This window comes from Hevea brasiliensis, chromosome 1 (assembly GCF_030052815.1).
Source record: "Hevea brasiliensis isolate MT/VB/25A 57/8 chromosome 1, ASM3005281v1, whole genome shotgun sequence".
Classification (NCBI taxonomy): Eukaryota; Viridiplantae; Streptophyta; class Magnoliopsida; order Malpighiales; family Euphorbiaceae; genus Hevea; species Hevea brasiliensis.
The window spans coordinates 2,398,620-2,411,192 of NC_079493.1; the positions used below are offsets into that span (position 1 = coordinate 2,398,620).

At 33.9% G+C, this 12,573-nt stretch overlaps 2 protein-coding genes across 5 annotated transcripts; both read right to left on the minus strand.

The window, feature by feature from the left end:
• LOC110646829 (uncharacterized) lies at positions 1 to 3,395 on the minus strand. Of its 4 annotated transcripts, XM_021800396.2 has the most exons (3): positions 3,247 to 3,383; positions 1,160 to 1,234; positions 1 to 545 (listed from the first exon to the last, which is right to left on the minus strand). In XM_021800396.2, the coding sequence occupies exon 3, from the start codon at positions 530 to 532 to the stop codon at positions 146 to 148; it is 387 nt and encodes a 128-aa protein (XP_021656088.1). In that variant the 5' UTR covers positions 533 to 545; positions 1,160 to 1,234; positions 3,247 to 3,383; the 3' UTR covers positions 1 to 145. The 4 variants fall into 4 exon arrangements, with proteins under 4 accessions (XP_021656088.1, XP_021656087.1, XP_021656090.1 ...); XM_021800395.2 differs by lacking the exon at positions 1,160 to 1,234 and having other exon boundaries at positions 3,247 to 3,395; XM_021800398.2 differs by lacking the exon at positions 1,160 to 1,234 and having other exon boundaries at positions 3,156 to 3,374.
• A 2,200-nt stretch (positions 3,396 to 5,595) lies between these two features.
• Positions 5,596 to 11,775, minus strand: LOC110646828 (dolichol kinase EVAN). The gene is made up of 15 exons (XM_058138381.1): positions 11,633 to 11,775; positions 11,300 to 11,510; positions 10,886 to 10,998; positions 10,229 to 10,417; positions 9,920 to 10,024; positions 9,414 to 9,484; positions 9,243 to 9,323; positions 8,928 to 9,139; positions 8,286 to 8,475; positions 8,105 to 8,170; positions 7,574 to 7,662; positions 7,362 to 7,476; positions 6,909 to 6,960; positions 6,689 to 6,789; positions 5,596 to 6,087 (listed from the first exon to the last, which is right to left on the minus strand). Exons 2-15 carry the CDS (start codon positions 11,491 to 11,493, stop codon positions 5,974 to 5,976), a joined length of 1,692 nt encoding a protein of 563 aa, XP_057994364.1. The 5' UTR covers positions 11,494 to 11,510; positions 11,633 to 11,775; the 3' UTR covers positions 5,596 to 5,973.
• Between the last annotated feature and the right edge of the window lie 798 nt (positions 11,776 to 12,573).

Genomic DNA, 12,573 nt, shown 5'->3' on the forward strand with positions numbered 1-12,573 from the left:
TTCTTGCACATGTAAAGGCATCCATTCTCATACATTCACATTAACAATCAAATGTGTTTCAGGCTATCTCACATTCTTTCCTGCATAACACATTATAATGCCATCTTCCACTACAAAAAACAAATTGAAAAACTGGGGAAAAGGTTTATGGAAATTTTGTTCTAGATGTGTTGTCATCATCATCGTCCAAAATAACTTTAACTCCACTATTTTTAAGGACATTAACAATAGCCCATATCTTGGTTCGGTTTTTAAAACCTTTTTTCTCAACCTCTTTGTTTACATTGACATGAATTCCTCTTCCGTGTCCTTGATCAAGACCCTCCACCTTGAGACGCATAGCCAAAACCTCTCCAACAACTGCTGCTGCTTTTGCATTGCAGGACCGACCACACTCCAGTGTGTTCTTGATGGAATGTTCAACTGTCGATGCTGTTACAACAATCCTCCCATTGTTTCTGTCCACAACATTCGCTGTAATGTACTTCAATGATATAAACAACCTCAACACGTACCTTTTCAAAACTGTCATTCCTTCGACTCTCCTGACATTTTATTTAGTAACAAAACAATTATTTGTTTAGGAATTTAGCATCTTTAATAGTATGTACAGAATGAAACATGCAGCACATACCAGCAAAGAAGACAATAGTTGAATTCAATGCATATCCTAGATTCAGCAAGGAATAAAATTGAATTTTATTTCATGCAACTAAATAATATCTATGGACAAGCACTGCTTCTGCACCTTATTCATTTCTTTAGTTATCTGATGTTGCTATTATGATCAGTTAGCAACAAAATTTTCACTATAATTACATTATTTAGGTTGGCTTCTTTATGTCAGATAATGCCGAAAGGATAACGCATGATGGTTTTTCAGACAGAAGGAAGCTTACACAATTGCTATTCTAATTGTAGTTAAGAATGTATGAAAAATCTATATGGCTCTCAGCAAAAAGCTAGCAACATCTTTAAGAAATCTCAACAGAGCTTCAGAGAATCAGTATAAAAAAAAAGAGGACAGGCTAACTACAAACATCAAATATGAATCACAGAAATAAACATCATCATGAACTCTCTGTTTTCGGATGGAATTGAAATAATGAACTTGAATGAATGTTCACTATTGTATTCTGTAAAGGTTATATGACATTACCACTGTAAAGAGGCTTAATAGCAGCAGGATCCTTTTCTTCACTAAGCCAAAGAATCATTGCATCCCCAGCTATCACTAAAAATTATTATTTATGAAATTCCTTAAAGATTGGGAGTGAGGTCATCAGTATCATTGATATAAAATTTTATCTATAATTATTGTGCAAGGTTGCAAGCTAAGTAATATAACAACGGGAAAATTTTCTGCAAACAAGTTGTTTTCTCTTTATGCACTATTTAACTGTTGACCTTCAAGACAGCTAATTATTGGAAAAATATCACCACAAAGTGAAATAATTATCTAGGGAAATTATAGCTAGAATATTGCTCTAAATATGTATCAAGCATATCTAATTGAAGTACAAAGATAAAAGTTTACATAAGCTCCGAATTACATGGAATTAGAAATGTGTAAGTGTTCTTTCGCGGGGTTGCACTTTGCTCTTTGGAAAAGTCTCATTTCCCTAAGACCCTACATATTTTTTGGTGCTTTAGAAATTATTAAAGGGGAAGGGGGCAGCCAGAGTTTGATCATTGACCTCCTGAATGACGAGACAGGTACTCGACCCTATATGCTAGAGAGTAATCATCTATATTACATTTAGCAGGGAACTTTCCAAATTAAAAGAACTAATTCTTTTAACCACCACCTACCAAATTGGCATCAAAAGACTAAAGCTTGATAAATGCAAGGACCTGTTCATGTAATCTAGAGACACGAAAAAAGAGACATCATATGTGAGGCGAAAGGCTTATTTTAGCCTTTAAACTTATGGCCAACAGTCAATTAGGCCCTTTAATTTTAATTTTGTCAATTAGACAACAGACTGCAGGGTTTCTGAATTCTAATCACACAGCAAAAAAAAAAAAAAAAAAAAAAAAAAAAATCCTATCTCAACCATTTCTTCCACTCCAGATTTCCTTACAACAAATCATACAAAAACAATGACCCACAAAATTCCAGCCATAAATTTTTCAAGCCCTTTAAGGGGCGAGAAATCAGTTAGTTCGGTTCAAAACCAAACCTAACATGGAATCTTTTAAATATAAACTGAACCAAACTGATTTTAATAAAGAATCAACACGTATTAATTCAATTCCGTTCAGTTCAATAATTTTGAGGGTAGAAGCAGAGCAAAGTAAATCCAACCTCTAAGAAAATCAATTATTTTCCCCCCAATTTCTATCAAAGAACCCACAAGTACAGAGGTAGAAAACATCAACAGCTAGCATACTATCAATTTCCAAACATAACACCAAACTCCATTTACCAGAACCAAAATTGCCACAACTCATCTCTATAATAGAAACAAAGAACCATGGATTACTTTCTAATTATTAAACTCAAACAGTGTAGACTGTTAAACCCATGGATTTAAAATCCATTTTGTTTCACAAGGCTAAAGGAATTGAAAATAAAATGGAATTAAAGCTAAAACAACAATATAAAATGAAAGCATCAAATAGGGACAGGTTCAGAACTTATCCAACTGAGGAAAAAAAAAATTGAAGACCACTGCTGCTATCCAACTTAAAAAATATTGAAATTGAGGAACACTGCTACTCTTCTTCGGGATTGATCTAGTTAAAGAGATTGCGGCAGTCTAAGCTGAATTGTTCTCACTCAATAAATTGAACTTCTAAAATTTTGAATATTTCTAATTGTCAATCAACAGTCGATAGCATTCAATTCCCATTCTAAATCCACGAGACCAATGCTGTAAATTCCAAAAGCATACTTGTAAAAGTTTTTAAGACAGATTTCTTAGATACCCAGGATTACCCACACCCCTTGTTCCACTAAACTCAACATCTCCCTCCTACGGAATAAAATTTCCCTTCAGCTAATATTTCGTCGATCAGATTTAGAATTTTACCAAGACCCACTTCGAAAATCTATCCCTATTCAAATCCCTCAATAATGCCCAAGCATCAACCAGTAACCACTATAAAAAGTGCAATGAAAATCACCGAACCAAAATAAAGCGTACATCCACCTGCTAGTGTGTGTCAGTGACCAAATGGAACCTGAAGAAATCTGAAAAAAGAAACCCTGAGATGGAGATAGAAAGAGAGAGGTTGACTCACCAAGGATTATGGAATTAAATATCTATGGAGGCGATTCTGTAAAAGCGTTTGCTGTGGTCTGTGGCTGAAGGAAAAATTTTACAAAGCATTCTCCGAAAGAAAGGCCGAGTCTCGTTTTGCCTTTTCCACACGAATCGAGAATGAGAGAGTAAAACGATGTCGTTATCTTTAATAAAAAAAAAGTCTCCATTTTAATAAAAAATTATTTTAAAAAATTAATTAAATTCTCATTTAAAATTTTCAAAAATTCATTTTAATTTAAAAAAGATATTTTTTAATTAAAAATTTTATTTAAAAAAATAAATATAATTATATAATAATTTTATTAATTTTTTAAAAAATAATTTATTTAAAAAAAAGTGTATAATTAATATATGTATATTTTCACTTTTAAAAAATAATTTTTAAAAAATGAGACTTACGTAATTACAAGTAAGAGTGTACATATTCACCAAATCCATTGCATAATTTTTTGAGTTCGACGACCACTTAAAGATGTGGCAATTTTGGTTTAATGTAATCAAATTAAAAATGGTCAAATTAACATAATCAAAATTAGGTTTAAACTGAATTTAATACATATATTTTAATTAAGTTAAATTAAACTTTTTAATTCTGTAAATTTAATCAATTAAAATTTAAATTCTCAATTGAGATCAAGTGTACGATAGTCTTGTTAATATTTAATTTGGGTTTAAATTGAATTTGGACTTTTCTAATTTAGACTTTGAATCAAATTGAAATAAAATGATCCAACTTTAATTTAATTGACTTTTAATTTTAATTAAACTTAGATTGGAATCCTTCGAGTTAAAACTGATTTAAAAAAAAAAAAAAAAAAAAAAAACCATTAATAAATATAGATAGAACTAGAACCATAAACTAAATTGGAGGACCCTGTACTCTGATCTCAATCCTCTTAAATCGTGAACCGTAATCGTTGGTTCCGCGACGACCAGACTACTGTCACCCCCTAGCGGACGGCACATATGTAAACGGACGTTATTAATGCTTAAACTGCCCTGCAAATTGACTTGGATGATCCTTAGAGAGGTTCTCTAAATTCCTTTTCCCCTCAGGACTATAGCCTTAAATCTGCAGTATGAGCAGATACCAGCAGATTCTTATTCGTCTTCTTCTCTTGACTTGATAGAATCTTACAGGTACTAGCTGAGAGCTCTAGCAACACCCTTTACCCTCAGACCATCGGAACTGGCCAAAGGCCATGATTTGAACATTCTCCACAGAACTAGAAACCTTCTTTTCAAGTTTGCTCAGTCTCTAGGCCTCAAATTCCAATTTTATCCTCTTCTCCTCAACAAGATCCTCCTTCGCTTCCCTCTGCAATTATCAAATCAGTGACCAAATCAAATCATAACCTTTAAGCCAACATGAAAAATGTCCCCACTACACAAACATGATGGATCGGTGAGCCTGAGTGCTCTTGGGTACTAATGATAAGTTCTGGAAGAGGAAACTGGAATGCTTATGCTGTCCTGTCATTATCGCCAGCTCGCATAGTTTAATGCGTTGTGTACCGGAAACAATGAAAATGAAAACTATACAAGGGAAAAAGCACAAGACAAGGTTAATGCATTTGCCTGTTAAATTGTGGAGTTCTGCGAGAGTTCTCATCTTCACTTTTCCGCGCCAAAAATCAAATCCCATTGTCCGATGTAATCACTTGTTTCTCTTTCTCACCCCTCACAAATAGCAGTCGGTTGTCGATTCCACCCCAAGTTTTGCTTTCCCTCTTCCTCAAAATGAGAACCAACTGGGAAAATTATATTCACTGAACCCCGCCAAAAGCAAGGTTTAGCTATCTAGCTTCAGTTGGAAAATTATCATACTAGTAAATCCAACATTCCATCTTCTTGTTTTGAATGCTAGGAATAACAATGCAAATCCAAGATGTTTGAAAAGATCGTACTTGTTCAACGGCAGGTCATAGAAATGAAAGCCTTGGAAATCGTGGAGTACTCTTATAACCTCCTAACCAGAACCACCAGCACCAGGAAACTTAAAACACGACCTAAAAATTATTTAGATTATCAATATCTACACCATGTCCGATGACACATATCATCCTTTTCAAGGTTGCCAGCGAAACATGGCTGCAGATTTGCTGAATTCACAATCCGTCTCCATATAACAGACATCACATAACATACCGGCAGTGAAATTACCATACATATCAGGCATTCTTATAGTGAAATTACTGAACTATGCATTTGCTCCATATTAACCAATGTAACAATCTTTACATGTCAGACAACTGACGCCATTTGTAATGTAACAATCTTTAAATGTCAGACAGCTCATGCCATTTGTCCAAAAGGAATTTCAATATTGAGACTTTAATTTTTTTTTCTTTTTTGATAGTTGATATTGAGACTTTACATTGATACAACAGTACATTAAAATACAGCAGTACATTAAAAAAATGTTCCTAAAATTCTCTACTGATTTCTCAAGCTTAACCCTATATGCTTCATTAATGTAAAAACAACCAGTATTACATTAGTATGAAATATGGTCAATCCTAAGCCTATCCAAAAGCCATCTCAACCTATGAAAGAATATACCATACTACAAGCTGTTTGTGTTCTCTAAGAACAGGTTAGTTTGTCTAAAAATGTTTCTCAAGGGAACATATAAATTATAGAATTTCTTGGAGAATTTCTTTATTGGCTGCTAATACACTTCTTTTTGAGGTTGAAGTTGCAGTTACAAACATAGAAGGCTGTAGAAAACGAGTGGTATAAATGCATTATCAAGTTGTGCTGTGTAGGCTTCCAACAAACCACTCACAATCACTGCTAGGAGAAGAGAGACCCAATGCTGCATAAATTAGTGTTGGAAATGTCAACTTGTGCATCAATGACACAATTAGGGCAGAAAAGGAGAGAGATTAATCAAACACATAATAAGATATTCCACAAATCTTCTTATTCTTAATTTTATTTTTTCCATTTTAAGTAGGGGCAGACAGATGTTAGAAATTGTGAATATGATGCACACACACACACAAAGATGACTGGAGGTTTGAGCCCAGAAACTTGTCATAAATGCACAAGCATCTGGGAGGAACTTGTATTCACAATATTTAGCATCAGAACTTGGAATAGGATGTAATGAGTTTGAAATGTGATAAGCATGAGCATCTAAATCTCAGGGGCGTCAACTAATCCATAAGGTATTGGTCCATGATTATAATGCTGGTTTTGAAAAACCCAATAAAGGAGTTCTATTAAACTGATTCAATAAGGCTCATATCCAAAAAAGAATAATAGACTGATTTAGTTAGTTCAACTGTCCAAGAAATTAGATTGAACAGACAATAAGATGATTATTCAGGAAACTATAAGCATGTGAATGCAGGCATGCATTTGTGTGTGTGCAAAAGCTTGTGTATTTCCATGAGGAGCTTAGAAAGACAGACCTGTGTAAAAATATATCCAGTGGATGCAAGAATTGGAAGCAAAACTGAGCAAGCAGCCAGGACAGATGTTATACCAGCTGCAGTGCCTTCAATGGTTTTCTCTAGAAAGTAAGCAAGTTTCACAACATATTAGCATGGTAAAGAAAGCAATACTTGCCCAAGAATAATCTCCTCTTTCTTTCGTTCTTCTTTCATTTTTCTAAGGAAAAAGAATACTTACTTCCAGTTTTGCTCCACCGGAGGACACCATATTTGTGCCCAACCATTGAAGCCTGTATATAAAAGCAAGGCCATCTTTTTATTCTAGAAAGAAACAATTATCTATGCACAACGGAAGAGAATAATACACTGGCTGTAAAAACTATGAATTTCCTCAAAGTCATATCCCGTGATTCTCACATTCCTATTTACCACAATAAGCCTAATCTGGCCAGACAACACATTTTTGTATAATTTATGTAAAAATGAGAGAACCTACTTTGGATATAAAAGTATTTGCTGTCATAATAATTAGGCATCTCAGATTTTATTGAAGTCTACAGATGCTAGTGATTTGTTGGACCTAGGATGTGCATTGAAAACTTCCAAAAGTTCAAAACTAGATAGAAATATAAAATAAAAAAGCATTTCATAATTAGCATGTCAACAGTTAAATAGTAACAACCACACTCACCATTGTATCCCCAATTCCAAGGCTCAAAATCCCAGCAAAAGGAGCAAGAGGTCGATCATTGTACCCAGAAGACATCCAAATAGGAAGTGCACATCCCAGTAAGAGTGAAAAGTGGCTGTGAAAATGAAAAAAACAAAAGAAGAGCCAATCAGTCATTCACATCAAACATATGCATCTCAGAAGCAAACTGAGGAGAAAACAAGCAGCCATGCCTGACAATAAGAAGATCAGAGTCACGATGGTCTGTGAATGCATTCATGAATTGATGTACGAGTTGTCCCAATGGCCAAATTCTCCATATCTGGAACAAAATATACGGTTATGAAAGACATTACTCAACTCAACTAAGACTTTATCCCAAAAAATTTATTAGAGCCAGTTATATGGATTCTCTTATGAAAAACACTAAAGATAAAGAAATATGAAAAAGCCATGGCATATTAAGAATGCCAGTTACAGCTCCTCAATTACGACCATTAGGACTTCAATATAGGATTTTCATGTATGTCAAAATTATAACTCTCAATACATTTCTAGAGTTTCAAAAATAAGGTCTTCTAGAAACCCTAATCCTCTTCTTTTCAGCGACAGATATTCTCTCAAATAAATTTGCTCGTTAATCTCCCAAATTGCACCTTAAAAAACTTGAATCCAGTGATCTAGAACACCCCATAAAATTAATCAACTTATTTTATTTAATCACAAAAAAAAATCCAAACAACCTGCATAGTTGATTCACTTACTCGAATAATTTCTACGGTCAAGAAAACAGCCAAGGCTGCACCAAATGCAAGGTCAAGAAATTTTGGCTGAAAGCAAATGTAAAGTCAGCAATGTATCTACTGAAACCACAAAAAAGAACAAAAGCAACAAGAAGAATAATAAAAGAGAATCTGAATCAGTCCTCCACTATTCCCAGATTACCTGGAAGATGACAGCAGGCAGAAACATTAAAACAGCCATCAGATGGTAATACTTCCGAAGAAGAATCCTCTCAATCTTACTACTCCTTGAAATGTTGTAAAACCGCAGGACAGATGCATAAATCACACATAACCAATAGATACATAATGAAAGTCTTTTAACTGGCTCAGAAAAGACAAATGTCAACACCCTGTTGAAAAAACATATGATAAGAAGTCAGTCTGAAAAGTTGCACACAATGGATTGCGGATAATTAAACCTCAAATAAATTGCACTCTGAACAATTTCAACCCTAGGAAAATAACTTGCCAAGATCAATGGACATTGCCCTTTGTAACAACTTGCATCCATGTCAGGATGGTATACACACCCATTGAACCACAAAGGCTTCCCAATTTTAGACCCATGCAGCAACAAACTTCCCCATAAAGGTGGAAATCCAAATGTCAAGAAATGTCATGCAAAGCATGGAATCAACTGTTCAGAAATATCTATACTATTAATGCAGAATAGCTATTGCCTACCCATCATTTCTAAGCTAATCTAATCACTTGAATAAACAGTTTACTTCCACGTTAGGTCAGATGGAAATCTAGTGAATAAAGGTTCCATATTGAAGTAAATATTGTGAGAAAAAAATACCATAAAAATGGATGCACTTGAAAATCCTGAACAAACTGCATCCATGAAGGGGTGATCACGACAGTGATGAGACCAAGGGAAGAATAAAATAAAAAAGTTCTTCCTCTCTCATATGTCCCTGATGCTAAGACTGTTGCACTGAACAAGCAATCCCATGTATGTAGAACAAATTTAAAGAAAACTGGGAAGAGAAGAAGGCCAAGAAGTAGACCCTGCATGGAAGCGAACAACCTTTACTATACAGCTATGCCATTCACAATTGATTCCTTAAAGAATGATTCTCTTTTTGATAATGTCACAATTAAAAGACCATACCTGAATGATAGTACTAATCTCACTTCTTTGAATTCCATATTGTACATGATCTGACTCTGATGAGATCAAGTATCCATGAAGCTGTTCAAACAACATCCATTACCAATATAACATAAAACTTCCTGGCTTAATCCAGGGAAGAATAGTAAAATATCTTGTGAAAGCACTAGCCTTTGAAATGGTACAGGCCAACATGTCACCAAAGTAAAGAACCAGACCCGTAGTCACCAAAAGTGCTTCCCCTAAAAAAACCCAGAACAGAAAGAATTACAGAGAAAAGAATTGGCAAGGCCTTAATGAAACAGAGAAAATCATAAATAAAATTACATCTACAAGTGCAGAAATGAACTTTTAGAAATTTATTGGCACAGAAATTAACTTCAGCTACTAATCACTTGTGAAATGTATCTTGATGGCAACAAAGTCACTATAATGTATAGCGTTCGCTAGCAAAGAGCCAAGGCCCCTATATTTTGTATCAAAGAACTGAACAGTTGTCAGTAAACCATAAATTACAGCATGCAGCAATGACATATTTCAATCCATTTTATGCAAGAGAAGGAACACAAAGAGTTTTGTAATTGTATAAAATTATTTAACCCTATATATATAATACTGTTGGAATAAACAATAACTACTAAAGCAAAGCAGAATTATTTTAGCATAGACACACATACCAATGGAAGCACATGATGGAAAGGTATTAAGTAGATGCTGCACTAATTTCACAGCTGCAAATCCATGAAAGAGCACCCACAGTAGTTTTAATGTTGTTTGCATCCCTGCAAAAAATAATTAAATATTTTAATCAGGAATATAAGTCTGTCATACAAAAATTCATCAGCTGAACCACACTAAAGTCTCGGTTATGTGTATCTCTAATTAACTTGAAGGTTCAAATAATCACAAGAAAACACATAATTTGCTTACTTTATGATATCTCAGCCAACAAAAGATGAACCCTTAACACAGAATTGCATACTTACCAGTACCAGACAAAATGAACAGTGCTGCAGATAAAACAATGCAACTTAAACCAAACTTAGCACCCCATGACCAATGTGGAGGGGAGTGAGCATTGTCCAGTGAATGCCGCATGACAAAGCAGAGGAAGATAAGCACACTGAAGCAGCTAGCATATGTTGCCCAGTACTGGATCGCCAGATAATTAAGTTCTGCATGGTAAGTTACACACATCATCATAAAACAACAGCCAGAGAGGTAGATGGTTGAAGATCAAACTACAGGAGACTTTCCCTCTCAATGGTCTTACGGAACACAATGCATATAAACATAAACTATCAATCTGATGAATTCCACCAATGCAAAAGATGGCAACTCAATATGCAGCCAACATAACCAAATGGCATTTGGAACAAGTGAAACTCATTCATAGAGCTAAAATATCCATATGCTCAAATTCAGACAGGCATCTGACAATCACATTGCACTAAATGCAATAAATTTACTATCAGAACCAAGTATGAACTGATTCATAATAATATTATTAACCAATATAAATGTAATTGAGTCAAGTCGCGAAGTGATAAACAAGGGAATCCAAGTGATTATCAAAATGTCGATAAAGAGACTGCTAAGCGCTAGTAACGCTATCGAGGCCAAATTGAGTGCATCATTAGTACCTTCAGATTCAATTTCATGAAATGAGAAGGCTCTTGACAGCTGTATCAACTTAGAGAGCATAACAGCAGATAATGTGACCGCACCAAGCAAAATCCCCGAGGAAGCACCAGGCCTGAAAATTCATATATTAACCCAAAAAAAAAAAAGTAAGATTAACTTATTCTTAGTATCAAATACATCATATTACACCAAATAAACCAATTCTAATCGCAATTAGCTCAAAATTGGCTCAACAAGTCTTTTGATCAGTGGTTGACAACCAAATTTCTGGCTTGAGGGCATGAAAAGAGTAACAAAACAAACCAAATATAAAAGCAAAGATAGAATCTAGTTCAAGTCCTGCCTTAATTGAACCTCAATTTCAGGAAACCCTAACTTCATTTTTAAAAAAAAAAAGAAGGAAATTATGTTACCTGGTTTTGAATTGAGAAATGGAAGAGGAGGAAATATCCACTCGTATCTCGACGTAGAGAGCGAAGATAGCGAGGAGAGAGAGAGCGACGCCGTGGAGGAGTAGAGAGAGTGGGAGAGAGAAGAGCACACAACCGATGAAAAGTATAACCACGGCTCTCTCGCCATTGAGGTACGGCGAGAAGCAGACAATCATGGCGGCTAAATATCTATCTGCTTGTGATTTGCAGAATGGAGGAAAATTATGAAGAAGAGGATCAAAATTGGAAGAGAAGGGAGAGATTATTTAAAATGGAAAATAGTGGAAATTGTTTTCGCGGGAAGAATTTTCCTACGGGGAGGCTTCTGTGAAGAACAGGGGGCGGCCTAGCGCGTGTTGGAGTGCAAGCTGGCCCTTCCCGTTTCGTAGCTAGGTCTGATTCTCGCCCACCAATACGTGTTCTAGCCAATGAGTAGCGCCCACGTCATCCGCCTTCAAAATTCCGCCATTTTGGAGGAAGAGTGATAACATGCGCAGTATGAAAACGAGTTTTTAGATTTTGGATTAAAAAACGCATTTTAGACAAATATCATTTTAAATATTATTAAAAATAATTTATAAAAAATTATCGTTTTAAAGTTTCTTGCAATTAAAATAAGTTAATGTTATTAAAAAATAATTTTAAAAATACTTTTTTATTTTAAATTCTTTTAATTATTTAATTTAAAATTAATTTTCAATACTTAGGATAAGTTCTGATAAATCTACTGAATCATGCTATTTTTTTAACATTTTTTAGCTTTTTAAAAAACATTTTTTTTCTTCTAAAATATAGTTTTTCTTATAAAACATTTTTTTGCTTTAAAACCTTAATATCAAGTAAATCTTTAAAATAATTTCTCAACGTTGCGTAATAATAATTTAAATTATTTATTTTCTTTGGATAAAAAATTTAGTTATTATATTAATTTGCATACTAATTAATATATATATATATATAAATTTATAATTAAAAAATAAATTAAAATAAAATTTTAAAATAAATAAATTTGTAATTAAAAAAGATAAGTTAAAATAAAGTTTCAAACTCAGAGGCTTTTAGCTTCATGGAATTAATTAAAAATTTTATTGGCAGCGGTTTGAAAAAATTCATTTTTTTATTGTGAATTCTACTGGTTAGAACAAAAGGAAAATTTATTCCTGGATTTTTTTTAGTTTAAAAATTAGAAAGTTTTCAATACAATGACTGAAAAATTAAATAAATAATTTGGTTCTTATATTTTAGAAATTAAAAAA

Coding starts and splice junctions, on each gene's coding strand:
- LOC110646828 (XM_058138381.1), bottom strand. CDS start 11,493: ATGATTGTCTGCTTCTCGCCGTACCTCAATGGCGAGAGAGCCGTGGTT. Junction 8,171..8,285: donor TGCCTGCTGTCATCTTCCAG/GTAATCTGGGAA, acceptor ATTTGCTTTCAG/CCAAAATTTCTTGACCTTGC. Junction 6,790..6,908: donor CCGGTGGAGCAAAACTGGAA/GTAAGTATTCTT, acceptor CTTACTTTCTAG/AGAAAACCATTGAAGGCACT.